General features: G+C 40.9%; 1 protein-coding gene across 1 annotated transcript; it reads right to left on the reverse strand.

The window, feature by feature from the left end:
• Nucleotides 1-3,733: 3,733 nt before the first annotated feature.
• On the reverse strand, nucleotides 3,734-17,796 carry DIRAS2 (DIRAS family GTPase 2). The gene is made up of 2 exons (XM_026082920.1): nucleotides 17,568-17,796; nucleotides 3,734-4,921 (listed from the first exon to the last, which is right to left on the reverse strand). Exon 2 carries the CDS (start codon nucleotides 4,878-4,880, stop codon nucleotides 4,281-4,283), a length of 600 nt encoding a protein of 199 aa, XP_025938705.1. The 5' UTR covers nucleotides 4,881-4,921; nucleotides 17,568-17,796; the 3' UTR covers nucleotides 3,734-4,280.
• Nucleotides 17,797-20,183: the final 2,387 nt, after the last annotated feature.

Genomic DNA, 20,183 nt, shown 5'->3' on the forward strand with positions numbered 1-20,183 from the left:
TTGCTTTGAAGTCTTGCTACAATAAAAGAAAGGTAAACTTTAGATCAGAGAAATGTTTGCATTTAAAACTTTATTTTGTATGTTCAGAACATCACTGGGAACATAGAAATTTGTACGCACAAATGACTTCATMTCCAGAGTTTATGAATAAACTATTTGCTAATGAAATCACAACAACACATTTTCATGATAACTATTTACCTTAATACTCCATATACATATATAAAAGTCATGCGCTGTGAAGAGTCAGTTTGTTCAGATCATGTTCTGCAGGTGCTAAAATTCACTGTAGATCTTACATGTTTTAAATAGGTCTTGTTATTTCTGTACATTTTTAAGAGTTTATTATACTGATATCACATTCCCAAAGAAAACACAAAATGTAATAAAGCTGTATATTTTCTTTATTTACCTAACTTTTTTCCTGTATTAAAAAAAAAAGTTTGTATAAGTAATAGCAAAACAAATTAATGTTTTAATCAGCTCACACATATGTAAGATATGTAAAATCTAGTAGTATAAACTACAATGGCAATGCAAGCATATAAAATATGTTCTCTCTTGAGTCTGTGGTCYGTGAGTAATATTGCTTCTGTACCGGCCTTGCTTTGATACATGCAAGTCCATGAAATAATTCATGGCTTATTATGTAACAGGAGAGGAGCTGACTGGGAATTGAAGGAAATGGTTCTTAAGCCTAACAGCAGGGGGTTACTTGTTTTATTTCCACCTTGGCCTTGCAATTATGCCTCGCTTGCCATAGGGCACCGTCAACTCAAGTCAAGGACCAGACGCCAGCCTGGAACATTACAGTCGTAACCTTTGCATCCAAGTCGGMCCCCCCCCCCCCATATTCTGCTTCTGCAAGATCCCTTGTTGCCTAACTCTCCCCACCCGTGAAAGCACTAGTATGATAAGGACCTCTGCCTTTATATGGCCCTTTCGGTTGGCCTTTCTGCACCGGTGCTCCACACGGGCTGCCGGACCAAGCTTGCCGACGTGTGCCATACCTGGCCTCGGGCACCGCTCTGTTAGCATTGACTGCAGGCCTCYGCGCTGCCAACCTCTGTAAACGACCCCTTACTTCCCGAGTGTGCTCTTTCTTTTTTTTTTTTTAAGTTTCCAGTTTTGTCACCGGAACCCAAAACTGTAAAGATGAGGATCTTTGACCGTTTGCTTACAAACAGATTAAATGTACAAACATGTATAAAAGTCTTACTAAACATAGTGCTTTTAAATGTGTTGCATCCCTGATCTGAAAATACTGTTTGATCTATTGATAGACTGTCAAGAAAAAAAAATGCGCTCAGCTGCATAAACTATACCAGCTTTCTTAATGCGTTTTAAAAAATGATTTACAAATGTGAAGAGGCGGTCTGACCAAACACAGACAGAGCATTGGCCTGGGGCTCAGSGAGATCTGGTTTTATGCCTGGGTCTCTCATTAGCCTGCTGGGTAACCTCCGTCAGCTTCCTCCACGTCTTGTGCCTCGGTTTCACCTTCTGTAAAGCTAAGCTCACGATGCCAACCTTTTTGTAAAGTGCTTTGAGTCTCATGGAGAAAGAGCATCGTGTAAGAGCCAGGAATTTATTGTTAAGGAAGAGCCGTAGCTTTTTCCATGCTCTCTTCGGGTTTCTCTTCTAATGCAATGAAGTAAACACACAAAATTCTGTCCTCTTTGAAATCAGTTGGAGTTTTGCGTGCAATTTTAATGGCGCCAAAATTTCTGGAGCGCAAGATGCTAGTAGTGCTCCTTTCCGCGAGTGCTGATAGTGATTCTTGCTCATCCTACCTGTGAAACACCTGCACTTCTGTTTGGAAGGTGGAAGGTAAACAAGCAGTAGCTTTGAGAGCAACAAGGTAACATTTTTTAATGCGAATACTGCCTTTAAACAGCTCTTAGAAGACATTTATAATGCAACAGCATGCATGCTAATAATACTAGTAGTTGACTGCATTTCCCCATAGTATGATTTTGACATACACATTTCCCCAAAATGCGGTGGTTTGTTTTTCTTATTTCAAAGCAGTTCCTAAGGTGCAAGTTGTAGCTTATACAATTTTGATGTGTCCTTTAAAAAATGTATGTGCTTCTTTTATCTTTGATGGTCTTTGTTTTGCTGTTATCTGTAAGATACGTACTTTACTCATTCATATTAGTTTTTTAAAAAGCTTTGGAGAGGGATCCAGAAAAACTCACGCTGAATGCATTTTTCCCCTTCCAAAGATTTTGAGAAGAGCGGTTTCCCCTGACAGAGTAGTTTGAACCAGTTGTTTTCTATTCTGAACCTTGTATTGCATTTTAACACAGTTCTGACTGCAACTTTTAAGATGCCAAATCCTGTAGTACTTATCCCAGCAAATCTTCTATTAGAGACTCTGGTGGTCCCTAACTCAAGACGGAGAATTCGGTTCTAAAAATAGTTGCAGCAGTTCAAAGCGTGAGTTTGAATGGTAAATATAAAATCCTTTAGACAATATAAAGGCAATAGATCTGGTAGTGTATTGGATGTCTAGCATGAATGCAAAACCATTCTAATTGAAATATAGTAATGTAAAGAAACTTTACTTGGCTAATCTGGTAATTTGAATAAAAACTTTGTGTCGTGCGCTGACCACCCTCCAACAGCACCACCCCTTTGATAGACTTTCAGCTCATTCACTAATCACCCTGTGTACCCATCAGCACCGCTTGAACTGAACCTTTTCCATAGGGGCTTTTGTAGCGGAGTCCCCAGCAAGTCCCCCGGGGAAGTTTTCCCTTTGTACGCGCGCACCACTTCTATACAATCTGACACTGGCTGGCTGGGGGCCCCAGCGCCCTTGGCATAGCCAGTCGGAAGCGACCAGCTGCCCCATTGCAAGGCGACGGCAGCACCCGCCCCAGCCGGCTCCAGGCCCAGCCTGACCCAGCACTGCCCTCCCCTCCGCTCCCCTGGCACTGCCCCGGCCCGGCCCAGCCACCAGCGCTGCCCTCCCCAGCACACCCCCTGGGGCAGCGGGAGGGCACGAGGCGGCAGGAAGCAGCCCAGCGCAGAGGACTGGGACCACACGCGGCTTATCGCAGGAGTGGCATCCCTACTGCACGTGCCATAGCCCTGCCCGCAGCCAGGCCAGCGAGGCTGGCCCAGCTGATGGGCTGTTTTATTTCATGTCACCTTTTCTCTGAGGGGAATCTTTTATTAAAAACAGCCCGATAAGAAGTCAAAAAAACCGTGAGCGAATAGTTACCTGCTCTTCATAGCCCAAGCCAAACCAAAGCCCTATCTTTCTTTTTTGTATTTTAAATGGAAGAACCTGCTGCTGGCCATTTCTTTTTAAAAAGCTGTCACCTGAGAACCTTAAAGTGTTTTCCCAAATGAATCAGGGAGGAGCGCAAGAGGAAGAGCACCACCAGTTACCACCACCAGAGCTTGCAAGTCAGTGCAATCTGTTGTGGTGACAAGAGATTTGTTGCCATGGTCCAACAATTCAGTGCTGCAAGTAGCAAAATGCCCAGAGCCCAGAGCTCTTCTGAAGCATCTTGGGGCCAGAAGTACAGGTCATTCTTGAAGTGATGTGTCCGGAAAAGGAGATGATCTCCAGCCTTCCCAAGGGGGCTGGTTTTTCCCCAYCCTTCCATTAAAACGCTGCATCAGACTAGAAGGACATCTCATGCTGTGGGAGGTAGACAGAATCTCCATTTAACTGTGCTACCCCCCCCCCCACTTGCCTTTAGTGTAAAATAGTCCATTTATTTGGCAGATCCGAGATTACCATTTTTATTCACACAGCCCCAGCAGTTAGTACTGAAAATTGCACAGAACCGTTTGTCCTCAGCATTCTTAAAGGRTATGATAACTTAATCCAGCATGCATTTATACATTCTAGATTTCTTCATGGGCATTTGTTGATTTTTCTTCTAACAGTATGTTATGTAGATACATTGCCTTCCATTGCACTTATATGCAAACATAAAGATTATGAAGCTGACTTCCCAAATCTTCCACAGTACACTAAGGATGGAAATTGTTTTCTTTTCTAAATTATAAAACTAGATATCCTGGCCTGTCTTGCTTTCAACATCCTGATTTTTTTTTACTGATAGCTGGAGCAAATGATGTTTGAATTGTTGGCTTTTTAATAGTAACCACAGTAACACATTTTTTCAAATTCCAAATATTTCTTTTAAAATAGATACTAATAAATAGGGTCTTGTATGTTTCTCTGTTTCCTATAGGTTTCACACTGCTATTGTCAGACAGATGAGACTGTGTGACTGACTCGTGGCAGTGCAATTTCACATCACCACACATTTGCCTTTCAGCTTCTCTTTCCTTTTCTGCTGCTTGCTTTTTTTGCCATCAATCTGTAAACTCACAGTCCTGCGTTTCTCTAGGTTTAGCAACTCTTGGAATAACTCTTTCACGTTATGGTTCAGCTTGGCAGAGGTCTCCATAAAGGCACACTTCCACTTCTTGGCCATGGCTTCTCCTTCACTGCTGTCCACCTCTCGATTTTGGTTCTCATCATTTTTGTTCCCCACCAGCATTATCGGAATGCTTTCTACATCTCCTTTAATTTGACATATTTGTTCATAGATGGGCTTGAGTTCTTCCAAGGACTGTCGGCTGGTGACTGAGTAAACCAAAATGAAAGCGTGTCCTTTAGAAATAGAAAGACGTTGCATGGCTGGAAATTGATGGCTCCCGGTAGTGTCAGTGATCTGCAAAGTGCATATACTCTTATCACAGCTGATCACCTGCCGATAGGTGTCTTCAATGGTAGGGATGTAGCTCTCTCTGAAAGTGCCTTTCACAAATCTGAGGACCAAAGAACTTTTGCCGACTCCTCCAGCCCCAAACACAACAACTCTATAATCATTGCTTTGCTCAGGCATGTTTCTTTGCAAGTCTGGTGTTCTCAGTTAGAGGGAAAGATCTAGGAAAGAAAATAATGAAAAACAAAAATGAAGACATTAATACAGGTTCCTATGGGGGAATGGACTTTACGCTAGCTTTCCCAAGAAGAAAAATGAACATGACGTAAGTGATGACAACACAGTAGTAATACTTCCAGAAGACTTGTGATGGGTTATAGAATGATTTATTTCAGCAATGGGGTTAGGATTTCCAATCTAGCCCAGGTTGGTAATGAAAGACCATCTTCATTACCTCACACCTGATTTTAAATTAACCTTGTTATTTTAAGCATTCGTCCTAATGGGCTAATGGCCCCAGAATAAAAAGCTGCACCTGTTCATTTGGGAACTGGCCCCTCAGCAAGGCCAAGGGCTGAAATACTCTGCTGTCTCTAAAATGAGTCTTCTCAAATCATTATTGAAGCACACTGATAGACACCTGTCTGAGAGTCAGTTATTCTCAACATGCCATGTCTTCAATAACAAGGGAATTTATCTCCAGTGCAACTGGACAACATTTCTTAGTAAAGTGTAAGAGACATCTGTGGATTCTTCAACAACAGCGCTATAGCTTTCCCATTGTGCTAACAGTGCCGTAACTTGCTTTGTAACTCTTTGGGGGTGCGTGCCCCACTTTGATGTGTTTCCGCACTTTGTTTCCAGTTCAAAGGGTACATTTTGGTAAGCTGAGATTGTTCATGTTCAGTCTGCCTTTTCATTCTCATTTTTATTTTGCGGTACACAATCTTCGAATGAGACATCCTACATTTTTGAAAAAGGTTGTGCAGGCGTCTTCACAACGTTTGTCAACGGCTCATATTATCAAGCTTGGAATAAAAGGCAAATATGTGTATGGGAATAGTCACAAAACACTGTGAGCCTTGAAGCTTGGAACCCTTTGTCAAAACCAATCTGTAAACAATAGGACCACAGATGTGATCATCATTAAACAATAAAAAGATAAAGCTTTTTCAGGGTCACAAGCTATAATTGTTTTTGAATTCATTAAGATAAATGTGAAGATAAATTCCTCTTGCTGTCAGTGGTAGTTCATTAGGTACGCGGCATGTATCTCTTATGTTTAGTAAGATTTAAGTGAATAAATACTAAAAAAATTGAACCCTAAAGGGTGAAGAGAGTCTAGGATATCCTTATTTTTCAGACCAAAGCTAGATAGAGCATTGTATAAATAGTATGCATTGGACAAACTGCAAAATTTGCTGCACCCATATTTATTCTGAGGCAAATGGGTGATTTAAGAGGGGAGACTGTAAGTGAAATACTGTTCTCTTGTCCAAGTGCCTTAGGGGCCAGGTGACTGAACTGATCTTTTGCAGTGTTGCTTGGGTTGTAGGTAATCCACAATAACCCAAAGGCTTTCCTTACTGAATAAGGAAGCTGATAACCTTCCAGGTATTTCTACACTGCAGTTGAAGAAGTGATTGCAGTGCGGGGAAGAATTTTAAGGGACCTTTTATCTATATGGCACAGGGAGCAATAGCAGGGTCGATGTAGAAGTAAGGAGGCAAGTGGAGCCCCCATGACCTCATCCCAGTTGCTGGCCCACACTGAATTTTGTGCTTCTGCATCTTCAATGCTATTGCTGCCTGTGCCAGTTAGATTAAAGGTATGCCTATCCATGCTGCACTAATGTCTTCATTTCGCTTCTCAAGCATACCCTGATTTTGTTATCCCTCTTGTTCAGAGCATCCTATTCCATTCTAATTCTTATGTCTGAGTAAGCTGAAAACATCTGTCTCTACCTAACATGTTGGATGAAGGAGTTGTATTTCCTCCTCTGCCACACCTTAGGCAAAATAACCAATGCAACTGGGGACACTGATCCTGAGGCGAAATGGAGAGCTGTCACAGCACTGCCTGCCCAGCCTGGCTTCAGGCAGGTGACAGCTTTGGCCCTTCCATCGGTCCTAGGCTACGGCTACTGTGGCTCTCAGAGACCTATTTAAATATAACAAAGACTGATAAATAAGGGTGTTTGTTTGTCCTGAGGCACTGAAGCAAAATAATTTCCCTGTGAGAGCAGAAGTCAAGGAATGGAAAGAGTAGTAGTCTCAGAAAACACCGGCGCCTGTATTTAAATAAAGGGAAAGGTCCTCCGAGGAAGAGGGGAACGGGCAAGGAGTTTCTGCTGCTGAGAAAACAAACAAAATCAAACGTAGCTAGCAAGAAATAAGAGTGGARGAAGCAAGCAGGAAGCCGTTCCACTGAGAATAAACAGGACTATGAGCTGCCAATGTGCAAACTGAGAACAGAGTGGTAGGCAAGTGTAGAGAATGAGCTACTGCAATTATGGTTTAGTAATTTCTGTGAGCAAGAAGGCAAGAGAGAAAAACATGGCTATTTTACCTCAGAAATAGCGGAAGTGTAGGTTAATTTGCACAGTCAGATAATACGTATGAAATGATGACAGAAACTGTATTTGACTATGAAAATTAGTGAAATAGAGTGGGGGTAAAAAATTAAATTAAAAAAGCCAGCTGAGTGTGCTCTTCCTGTATTAAGCTGCATGTTTTAAACACACTTACAGGTCTCCAAGAAAGCTGGCACATATGCTTGCTCAATAGTTAGAACAAATTGAAATGTGGCACTTAAAGGGCACATTTAAGTATTAAGCATCTGAAAAGCATCTAAGTGAACCTGAAAATGGCATGGTAATAGTCTTCAAATACATAATAAATTGTTGCAAAGAGGGAGGGTGGATGTCTATGGTGGATAAAACACGAATTGATGAGCTTAAATTGCAGAGCAAAAGATTCACATTAGACATTAGGAAGACTTTCCAGTAGGAAGGATAGCACATAGATTGCTTGTGGAGAATTTGCAGGCTGTCAGCGGGAATGACCACAGACTCATCGGATAATTCAGGCTGAGAGGGTCCTCAGGAGGTCTCTGTGCCAACCTCCTGCTCAGCCCAGGGGCCAGCCATGAGGGCAGACCAGGTTGCTCAGGGCTTAGTCCTGTTGGGGCTTCAAAACTTCCAAGGTTTCCCACAACCTCCTTGGGCAACCCGTTCCACTGCTTAATTATCCTCATAGTGACTTTTTTCCCCCCTTATATACAGTCTGAATTTCTCTTGTTTCAACTTATGCCTGTTGTCTCTTGTCCTCCTGCCATGCACCACGCTGAAGAGCCTGGATCCATCTTTTCAATGACCTCCCCATGGGCAGGAGGTCATGGCTACTTTCACAAACTACATTTGCACAAATTTACTAGCATCCTCTCAAGTGTTAGTTTAAACAAAACTACCATCCCTTAAACAAAAAGACAAAGCCCTTTTTGTAATACTTATCCATCCCCTTTGTGTTTTAATTGTTCTGTTGCAAAATTCAGCAAGTCTTAGGGAGTCTCCATCTAACCGGCTCCACTGACTTAGCTCTGCTTTCTGCACATGCTCTCCTAGCGCAAGGTCCGTGTTGCGGCCAATGAGCTTGATGGGCAATTCAGTAGGAATAAGGGCTGCCTCCGGTTCAAACTCAGCTACAAAATTTTACCTTAGACTAAATTCTTTACTAACTGCTTCTGACATGTCAGATAGAAGAACTGAAGGGTTATTCTGACAGGAAGATAAGGTTTAGGGACTGTGTCATTTTGATATAAGTTTGGTCATTATGTTACATAATGGTAGTAAAAACATGCATTTAAGAAATGTTTAAACAAGGTGCCTTGCATTGCTGATTATGCACTTGGTATTTCAAACTCTTAATGTTCTTTGGATAACTAATTATGTGTGGGTGCATTAGCAGTTACAAAATCAGCATCGCTGGTCTCATATTTAGCCTGTGGATCTCCATAGCTATCTTCTCTATCTGTATTCAGTATCTTGGTGTAATTTGTCTATCCATTGTATTTGTGACTTGCCTGTCATGTTTGCATTGGAACACTGAATAATGTATTTGTTTCTTTTCACTGCAAAAGGGCTAGGGAGGCTGAATTTGTGCATAATTAATACTTCTGAAGTTTTCTGAAAATGAATCTACTCGAATACCTACCCCTAGGGTAATGGGAGACTAGATTATCCTATGGGCCTGCTGTGCTGGTAAACCCTCCTCTCACTTGTACTTGAAAGTAGGTAAGAAAAAGATGCTTCCTCTCCAGTCCTTCCACAGTTTTGGTTTTGTTGCAAAAGATTTTCACCATATTTGTATTGCCAGACTTCCATGAAATGTCACAGGTTGCAAATTTCTTTGAAAATGGTTTGGCTAGATGATATCTTTTAAGGTAACATTAGTTTTGTAAAACAACCTGATACTACATTTATTATCTGGAGTCAGCAGCTTTTATTGTGTCTTAGCTGATCCAAGTGTTGAGTTTTGATGACATCTGACTGAGATGTCAGTCTGATACACAATGTACCAATTGTCAGCTGCTGTGTATTAATTTCTGAAAGCTTTTTCTTTGGGTAAATTCCTCTCATGTCAGTCACTTTTTTTTATATATCTAAGGAGATGTCTCTGTTTGTATTCTCATTGTTAGGATGAAAATCTAATAAAGTACATGAAATGCATTTATTTTAAAAGCTTGCATCAATTTAAAATAAGAATCAGTCAGGCTATCCAGTGATGTGACCGCTATGCAAAGATATGTGGTGTTAGGTGGATGATAATAGAAAATCTAGTTATAGATAAGATGAAACTCAGAAGGGCTGTGAGGCTGCTGGCCATTTCACCATATCAAAGATGAAAGAGGTACACATTATTTACAAACAGGAGGAAAGAGAGCTCTGCAAGGAGTTTTTACTTGTTGTCCACCATGTATATAAATAATCAGGCATTTTGGGGGGCATAATTTCACCTTACCTGCCAGTGAACATGGATTTAAAGTAAAGAATGGGTATTTTTCTACTTTTAAAGTTTCTGTCTTTTACAACAAGGCTCTCTTTTTCTTTCTATTCTTCTCCCTTTCCTCTTCCCCTTCCTCTTCTCTTTCCTCTTTTTTTCTCTTTCCTCTCTTCTCCCTTTTCTCTTTTCTCATCAGCTGAAAATCTGATATTTGAAGAAAAAAGGGTAACAGTTAAAACAGCTTTTTCTTTCAACATGAAGTTCTAGTGCATGTTGAAAGCACTTTTTTTTAAATTCTGATGGTGAACAAAATGTTCTTTCAAAGCCTGCTCCTTGATCTGTAGCTAGTGCAAAATTGTGATTTCTTCACTGCAGGAACATTATAGCACTTTTGATTTACGTCATCGCAGGCTTTTATGAAGGTGGTGTTCTTGCCATCTTTGTGAACAGAGAAGAAGATTTGAACATTGTTAATGCCTGTGTAGTTGAGATTTCAGCAAAGCCTTGGCCAGAAATAAATATCCATTCAAAACACCTCCTCTTTTTCCATTGAATGTTTACATAAAATAGAAAGGCATCTGGCCCGATCACATCAACTTGAGGAGCCATGCACAGATTGACAGTACTGATGAGGGTAATTAAAATTATTTGCTACATTCAGAGTAAAACTGCTGCCTGAATTTGCTTTGCCATAGCAAAGTTGCAATTTATTAAGTTATTGCAACATCTTTCCTTGTTTTCAGAATGTTTATCTAAACATCGGTGACTTGCCTGCATTTGAATTTAAGTGTCTGATGCATTTGTTAGATATTAGCCAGAGACTGTCAGATAACAGCTATTAAGTTAAATATTATTTATTTGTAATTTCTACAACTTTGATCACCAAAAGGAAGCAGACTGGCCTGTGTCACAGAGAAAATGGCATCTTCTGTGGAAACAGAAACAAAGTTGTGTCCCTTAAACCTCACTTCTTTCTCTGACACAATGTTTTTGTGGTGATACTTGCTTGATCTTACTTCTGACAGTAAGAGGCATAACCAGACATTTGTCTTTCTACTCCACATATTCACAGAAAGTGCAAATTCAAACTACTAATTCAATTTCTTTCAGTTGAAACAGATTCAATTTCAGAGCTAGATTCTCGCCCATGTTTGAATTGCTTGAATCTGAGTGGAAAATGCGTTTTGAATTTGCTAAGGGAAACAAAAGCAGTGGCTTAGTTTGTGCAAAACTGGACAGGGCTGAGACAGCGCAGAACTGCAGTGAACWGTGTGTGCGCTTTGGAGAATTTGGACTGGGTGATTGCAGCAGTTGCTTTCAAGTATCTATTAAAAAAAAAAAAAAAGAAAAATTCTTCCATTTTTTCAGTGTTAGCTAAAGTCACAAGGTTTTTTGCATTTTGGGCCAGATTCTCCACTACATTACAGATATTACTGTATGCCACACTGCAGATGCAGTCTAGGTATTAAGCCAGGATATCCGGTTGAAAAAAAATTTGTTTCAGGAAGTTTCTCTGTGAATCTTTTGCAGATTCCCTTCACGCTGCTTCCATAATGTAGAAGAGTAGTAGAAAGGAAACCAATCTTTCAGAATAATTTGTCACAGTTTTCTTCTGTATTTACAGAAGTAGAATATTGTCTTAAGGACATCTGTCTTAAAGACAAATGTGTATTTAAAGAAGGTAGAATCCAAGCCCTATCCTGTTCTCTAGTCACAGATGCTGTGCTCTCATTTAGCAAAGTAATGGCTTTCAACATGCTGGTGTTGAAAATCTCATTTCCCAAAAAAACACCTTTTCAAAATTGTTTTAACCCCTATGAWATATCATAGCAGTTGTTTTCCCTGGGTAAAACAGAAGACCCCAAACACATAGTTGTCATACTTTCTTGACTAGTAATAGTAATCTTGACTAACTCATTGGGCTAATACAAGGCCATGAGACATCGTGGCAGACACAGTTTCTGTAGGCAAGAAAGAACTGGAAGTGGAAAGGGGGGAGAATCAGATGAGTTGTCCAAAGAGGGCAGTAAAGTCGAGTGGGGTTCTTTAACTAGGGTTGGTCAAAGTGGCATCGCCTGTCTAGGAAGAAGGCAGGACAGAGGATGGAAGCAGGGTCTGTGGATCCCCTTTTTGGCTGTGGGGTCATGTGCACAAAATGCAGAAGGTGCTAGATGTGATCCAACAAAAGAGCTTCAGAATTAAAAATATGCTTAAATGATTTGCTCTGTTGCTGCCCAGGACCCCTCAGGAGTAAGAGGTGTGTACTCATGACTTGCTGCCATAGAACCAGATTCATCATCACTGACCTTACTTATCAAATGAAACACCTTACCCACATGCACAGGGCAGCAAACAGCAATAATACCAAATGCTAAGTTCATCCAAGACTGGTGCCACAGCAGTTGTCACTTCCCAGTTAGTGAACTGGGTAATCTTAAAATTAAAAAAGGAAATTTCCTGACTCAGGTGTTTAAATTCAGGCTTTGCTTTTGGCATGTTATATATTCCATTGACTTAAATGGAACTACTTTTATATTTATTGATCTAATGGAGTATTTTGGTAAACCAGTGCCTTAATATTTWAAGTGCTTAAGGCCAAAACTCACTCAGAAACCTCACAGAAACTTCTGCCTATGTGTAGTTAGGTAATCATGAGTTTACACAGACAGAGAAAAATGTCAAGGGAACAGCACTGTATTCAACTTTCTATAGGAGTATTTTTTGTAATGGGAGTTTTTTTCTGTTTGGGGAGGAATTTAATCCTTGGTATAACCGGCCAAATATTGTAGTAGTTGCTCAGTTTTCGGTGGGTTTCCTTTACTTAAGTAAAGAGTGAAAGATCAACTTTCAGTCTTGTATTTCAAACACCTTTTACTATGTAGAACATTGTGCTATTGGGTAGAGCAATTAACTACAGTAGGGAAATTAACTGAAAATTTTCACTTGTATAAATATTTGCAGGATCAGAGATTCAGTCTGACCTTCAGCCGCTCTGTTTTGAACAAAATAAGATTCCTTTTAGCAATTATCTACTACCTTACACTCTTGTGTTGAACTTCTGCTTCTCCAGAAGTCCAGTAGCCAAAAAACGTGCCTTTTTATTCTGCATCTTATGGAAAGAAGTGTGCTTCTTAAGTTTTCCTGAATAGAAAACGTTAGAAACATGCAAAGCACTGAACAAACCCCCAAACTGAAGAGCAGAATTTCTCAAATACTCATATTGCTCTAGAAGCTTTGGATGTTAAATGGCATATATTGTGAAGTTCATGATAAAAGTCCCAGGACAGGCAAAAACTGACTTCCATATAAATGTATATATTTACACAGAAGAGCAATGTGTCCGCAGAAGACTGCTTTCCATTCAGCAGAGGAAACGGTGCAAAGACCAGTGGCCCTTTTGCCTTTCCTCTGTCGTCCTCAGTTGCTTAATTTTAATTTGGGGCCATTTGCCCAAGTCTCCTACAGAAGCAGAATCATCAAAGACTAAGGGCTGCTGACTTATTCTTATGAAAAATCATGGCTGTGGGCTATATCCAGTAGTTGCTGTCCTGGTCATTGGGACACACTCTGATACTCTTACACAGCCCAAATAATACCCCTATTCCAAACAGCATGGCTTAGGTCCGAGTGAGAATGTTGCTATCATCTGTCTTGCTGTCCTAACTTCGCATGGAAAGTCTTCCAAAAAGCCTACCAACCAATACAATAAATTTTGCAACTGTTTCTTAGGCAGGAACTTGTGGATCAGTTCGTGCAGCGATTTTCAGGAGCCAGAAGGATCCCTGGGAAGCGATTAAGTAATGCACTCCCGTTGTCAGTATGCTCCCAGGCACCAGGAAGAAGTCTGTGCTTCTGCTGAAGATTGTCTGCATATCACAGAGGGTTGAAAACCAGTGATTAAAATATAACTGTGGGGCATGATACAGAAATGACAGATTGCTGATAGGAGTTTCCAAATATTGACAAGAAGCTATGTGCTGTCTCTGATGTGCAATTTATCATAAACTGAATTTGGGGGGAATTTTATTTATTTTTTCTGCTACACTGGAGTGTAATTTCTTTAAGAATTAGTTTTCAAATCTGTCTGTTAAATGCCAACACTTTCAGAAAACTGAACACTTTCTTTACTGAAGTTTTGTTTTACTTTTAAACAGAAAAGAAATTTCATACTAATCTTCATAACTGCCCCAGCTTTAACGAGTTTCTATTCTGAATTAAGAATGTTAGGTTTAGTCTTAATAGTAGTTTGTTCTCAATTTATGTTTCTTTTCTTTGCAGCGCTAGACAAGTTAAGAATACTTTCTCAGTAACATGTGTCAACATTTTAATGTTTGACTGAAGGAACTGGGAAAACTAAAATTTTTTAAATGGGCTTACAGCAGTATTTGAGCTATTGCTCAAACATATTGCAGCAAATATTTGATTATTGAAATTGCTAACTTTTTGAGAAGAGATAAAAACTGTTACTCTAGATCTTCAAGGAAGAACATAAGAAAAAAAAAAAAAAAGGTAATGCTCCTTATCGGAGTTTCACGTTGTTTTTAAGTCAGCACTACTGGACATTTAGGGAAGGAACCTTCTGCAGCCCAGAAATAGATTTGCACTTTTCATACCGCTTTACTACATATCCATTTTAAATGGGGAAGTTAAAAGACTGTCACGACTTCATTTCTGCCTATTCAGATTCAACCTAAACCCATTCCACTACCTGCAGTCAGCGTGAGGGGGATTGCATTTCTCAGCTCTACCACCCAGCAGCCCTGCACAGCCAAATAAATCAGAGACTGATTTCCATCTCAGATACAGAAGTGTGACATTAAGCTCTGATCTGTTTGCTTCTGAGGAGGTGCTGCTGACTTTGGTGTGAGTGGAGACATGCATTTGCCACACCCTTTTTCTCTACCGTTTGAAATTTTGCTCTTGTCTTCCTTTCACATTCATTTTGAGAATTACATAGTAATTAAGATATGGTGTGTTTCTTTTTTACTAAAAGGCAAATAAGAGGTATGCTTTATTTCAGTCCATGCATCCAGTTTTATTGTCACTTGGTGGGTCTTATTGACTGCCTTTGTAGCATTAACATAATTTAGCGCGCCTTTTGTAACAGTAGAAAGTGCGGTGAAAGCATCTCTTTGCTCATACTGAAAGACCTTTATTTGGACTGAAATTAAAAAAGATCCAACAGAATAAATTTTCCAAGATGATTTTCTCTGGTGTCCTTAAATAAATAGTTCATTTAAGAGGGAGAAAATAAATATTTCTAATACTATATATTCAAATTTCAAAAAAATGCCATTTTTTTTCTAGTATGTAATACTGATGCTTGCTCAGTTTGACCTAATACTAAGAAGTATTAGGAGGAAAAAAAAAAAAGATTTCATGCCAGCACTATATACTGAACAGTGCTGGTACTGCTGGTTCCACAGTGAATTTCCATTTAAATGTACAAATGGCCTGATATTTACATGCAGCCTGGGAACTAGAAGATCCAAATGCAGCTTATTACTTATTACAAAATACTTACTGGGGTACACTGCAAATTAAAAGCAGTTCAATGTAGTGGTGTCCTCTTAGATAAAAATAGCAAAAAAAAGTAAGCAAAGAGCCTGGTTAAAAAGAGAAAGTAGAGGAAAAGGGAATACAGAGTTGAAAGTGGTCATTCTGTGAGATCATCTTTGAAATAAAATACTTTTTATGGCCATTTGTTAAAGTAAGCTAAGGCTGGCGAATAGTACACAGTCCATCACAATGAAAGTATGGGTCTCTGCTTTTTCACCCATGATGGTGGGATCTTTACATGGGTAGATGTGTTGGTTAGCGCCAAATTGAAGTATCAGGTGAACCTCAAAGAAAACTAGAACCACCCTTAGTAAGAGCTTTAGTAACAGCAATATCAATTTATATCTGATCCACTATTTTTGTTGGTATTGCAGTGCTGGTGGCATATGGTGTCGTGGCGTAATATGACTTTGACCACTGGACCCCACTAGTAGCCATGCCACTAAACTCTGACCATCATCCACAGGTTAAGAACAGCTCTGCTCTGCACTCTGAGAAGGGGATATGATTCAGCCTTAAGACCATCAGGGCTCATGTTTCTGCTGTAGGGCCACTGTGGTGCAAACAAAAGTGCAGCACAATCTGGAAGAGAAATATACTTGTGTTTGACGTTGATGTGGGATGTATGAACAACTGTGTTACCAATGACCTTGACCCATTTGCAAAGAGACCTTTTGACAGAGGCAACTCCCAATAAATAGGAAGGAGAATAGGAATTTAGCACTGAAAGAGACCTTCTGGATTATCGAATCCAATCTTTTGCTATTGCAGGCAACCATTTCATGTAATTGCTTCAATAAGTGAATCAAGTTCCAGCTGAAAAACATGTAGATACTTTTGTTTCTATTATTTCCCTGAAAAGGTAATTCCAGAACCTTGCTGCTCTAGTGGTTTGAAACCTTCCGGTCTAAATGTGTGCACAACCAGTTTCTACACACTCGTTCTTCTCTTTGTCCAGGAACAAAGATAAATAGCTGTACACTGCAATCATTCCCCCAGATTTTTGGCTCCATGGGGCCACTGATTTGCAGCTGTGTATTGGAACCCGTTCCGTGCTTGCACAGCCCTTCATGCAATTGCCTACAAGTGCGGTGCACAGTGTGAAAGAGAGCGTGAAACCTGGAGGGACACCACGTCTCACAGTCCCCGAGTGATGGCACAGACGCCGTTCCACAAGAACTGGGCACTACTGAGTAGAGTAAGTACAGCTGGAACCCCCAGGGTGGGGGAGCAGCTCCTGAAACACGAGTGGAGTCCATCAGTCAGAAAAGAAAAGATGAAAAAAAAGAAAAAGAGCCCTAAACCCAAACCCCAAGCCATCTCACCAAGAATTAAAAATTGTGGGATCTACAAACATTTGAGACACAATCAACTCAACCCTGGCAAAGGTGTAACAACAGTAAATTGTAAAGGCTTCATTTATATGGACAGGTATATGTATGCACACATTACATATCTATACATGTGTGCATTTATAAATAGGCATATATACATGAATATTATTGTTCCTGTATAATTAGGCACTCACAGAAACAATACATTTAAAAAATACTTTCATGAAAATACATCCAACGTTGTTGCTCCATTCTGAGCTCACGGGGCTGTGACTGAGTGCTGCAGCATAGAGACCATCCCACCTTTTACGGAGAACATAGCAAGAGGGGAGGTATTATCAACTCTGAATTCATGTCACTCACAGACACTTGAGAATGGCCCTTCATGATTTATTTTCTTTCAGTTCATTGAGTGGCACAAGCTACTGAATAAACAGAATATTGTCAGCCTGCGAGCGGAATACTGCAAAGTTGTATTTGTTTCAGAGGAAGCAAGCCCTGATGTTATTTTATTCAAACTCAACATTTTTATAGTCTTTCATCACATGAGGTTAAATGTAGCTTTGATTTAAAAAAAACCCTGCAACCTCTCCTTAAAGCACTGCAGTGGCAGTGGCATAAATTAGGGCAAAATTCAGCACATCAGGTTTTAATGAAAGACAGTTTAAAAAAAAAAGGTTATGAAGCCATTACTAGCATACTGAAAAATAATGTTGTTTAGCTGGTCAGTATGCATGTGACCAGCCTCCGGCTTCCTTTCCAGCCCCAGCTTATAACATTCTGTGTTCGCTACGTGAGATACACAGTCAGATCAAATCTTGCAGTTGTAACTCACGCAAAACTCTATTGACTTTAGTGGAAATTCTGCCTGAGCGACGACTGTGGACCTTGACCAAAGGAAATAAAGACCTCTTAACATCAAGGTGATGCTACGTTTATTATGAGAGGCTCTGCAGAAAAATGATTGAAATTACCTGTGAAGGAACGGAAGGTTCCAAATGCTCTTCAGTTTCTGCCTGTCATTGCACCAGCTGTTCGCCCTCTCTGCCGTGGGTTTTCTCCACCAGAAAAAGGTCCGTGGCTTAAGCAGGGGGCTGCAGCTCCGCTGTCTGCTGCTTTCTCGCGCGCCCTGTGGTTGCTGCTGTCGGATGTGTGTGTGCTCTGTGGCTCGCGCTTGCGCTGCTCTGCTCCTCTCCCACTTGCTCACCGAGTGCCTGGGCCGTGGTTAATGCTTTTGTCGGCGTGGTTGCAGCCTCTCGCTTGCTTTCTTGCTTTTACGGATGGACTGACTCCAGCCTCTGCTGGTGCTACTGCCTAAATGGCAACTGCAAAGCTCATCTAAGCTTTTAACTGCCACCTACTGAATAATTGTGGAATACATATACATATATATATATACACACACACACACACACACACACATATATACATATATACATATGTGGAATATATATATATGTATATATGTATATATGTATATGTATATAGGCTGCAATTTTCTGGCTATCTCACCAAATGTAGCACATTTTTACAATTAATCTTTAAGTCCTGCAAATATTTAGTAGCTTAGCATTTAAAGCTGTAGTTCACATTAATCTGTGCCCATGTGTCTCTCTTTCTTTCAGCAGCTGAATACGGAACAAGCCTATTCTTTTAACTTTAAAAAGCCTACAAAGCCTATGGTTAGGCTAATACCCAGGGGGCATAAATCRGCATAGCCCCATTCAAATCAATGGAGCTGTGCTGATTTACAGTAGCTGAGATATTGGTTCCTTAGGTGTAATATTTATTTGTAAAAATACAGTAGAAATCAAGTACTAAAACCAAGCCATAAAAATAGCTTTAGTCTGACACAGCCCCTCAAAATTTCACTCACCTGAAGCAGATGAGATACATTTCTCTGTTTTTTTAGGTAGCAAAGTAAATTAGTTTTCTTGGGGTTTATGGGCAAATGTAAAGTAAGCAAGTACACCTATCTTCAGTGGTAAATTTTTTGAGAGCTGTGAAAATCTAAAGATAAGATCTAATGTCTCCTTCAGCTGTTTATGTTTAAAGCAACTCCTAGAAACCCTTGGAAAGGCTTTCCCTTCCCAGCCGTCCAGCGGGGTCCAGCTGGGGATGTTGACACTCCCGCTGCAAGAAGGAAGTTTGTGTGCAGGATCTCGCCCTGAATCTCCGAGGCAGGAGAGGGGGGCTCACTCCTTCATCGCCCAGAAGCAGGGACGTGTGGGAGGCAATGGGTCTTCAGGCTTGTGACGTGTAGCTGAGTCGAGTAAGAGGCGGCTTTGTTTTGCTGGTTTTTACAGCACGTTCAACTCATTTTTTACGTTAATGGTATCACTGAGCGCCGAAGTGAAAAGGTTTCTCCTTTATGTGTGGTTTTTACAGAATAAGCTTAGCTGTGTTAGGATACACAATGACCCAGCTAATATGCCCAGAGGAAGTAATTTGCACCAGTGTGTGGGTCTGGCACAGATTAATCCTGACCCCTGTTTCTACAGGGCTGCCTGACAGCAAGGCACAGATCAAATCACGAGCCTCCCCGAGCTGCAGGCCTACTCATGCAGCCCCACAGCAAAGTTCTGCCTTTGCTTCTGTCACAGCTTCGGAGCAACGATTTAATCCCATGTGCTCGGAGAATTGCTTAATTAGTATCTTGAAGACAAAAAGCCAGGCTATTATGAGACTGTGATTACGGCAACACAGCAAAGCTTAGCCTATAAACGTCATGATACTGCACAGGGATTCAGCCTGTGTTTTACTCTGGTACAGTCAGGTTGTGTTATGAGTGCAGAAGCTGGCCCCACTTCTCCCAGTTTCTACAAAGTGTTGCTGTAGTTACAAACAGTGCAGCTTCAAAGATGCAGATGCAAGTCCTCATTGGGAATGTGGCTTTTAATTTGCCTTTAAAGTAGTAGGTACTTGATGAGCTTCAGAATTACGAYTTGCCCCAACTTTTACTCATTCAACTTACATTTCAAGTCCAGGAGATTTTAGCTCTTGGTCCAAGTTAACAACTGGCTGCGCCACTGGTGTTGTCAACAGGGTTTTGGTTTCTACGACCATGGGACCCTGTTTGAAGATCGACAACTGCTGGGGAGAGATGGGATCCACCTCACGAGGCGGGGCACGCATGCCTTTGCCCACAGGCTGGCCAACCTGGTAAGGAGGGCTTTAAACTAGGAAAAACGGGGAAAGGGGAGAGTTATAGCGCCAGGGTAGTTGGCAAAAGACAGCTCAAGCAGGTGAATGCAGCCAGGGAAGTGCGCATGGGATGTGGCTATGGAGGATCCTCCTTTACCCCTCCTGGGAAACCTGCATGCTCGATCACCTCTCCGAAATGCCTGTACACCAATGCACGCAGCATGGGGAAYAAACAGGAAGAACTAGAGATCTGTGTGCGGTCGCAGGGCCATGATCTCATTGCCATTACAGAGACATGGTGGGATAGCTCGCATGACTGGAGTGCYGTCATGGATGGCTACGTGCTTTTTAGGAAAGACAGGCCAGGAAAGCGAGGTGGCGGAGTTGCTCTTTATGTGAGAGAGCAACTGGAATGTATTGAGCTGTGCCTAGGGGTGGATGAAGAG

The sequence above is a fragment of the Apteryx rowi genome, unplaced genomic scaffold (genome assembly GCF_003343035.1).
Source record: "Apteryx rowi isolate R43461 unplaced genomic scaffold, aptRow1 scaffold_598, whole genome shotgun sequence".
NCBI lineage: Eukaryota > Metazoa > Chordata > Aves > Apterygiformes > Apterygidae > Apteryx > Apteryx rowi.

Coding starts and splice junctions, on each gene's coding strand:
- DIRAS2 (XM_026082920.1), bottom strand. CDS start 4,880: ATGCCTGAGCAAAGCAATGATTATAGAGTTGTTGTGTTTGGGGCTGGA.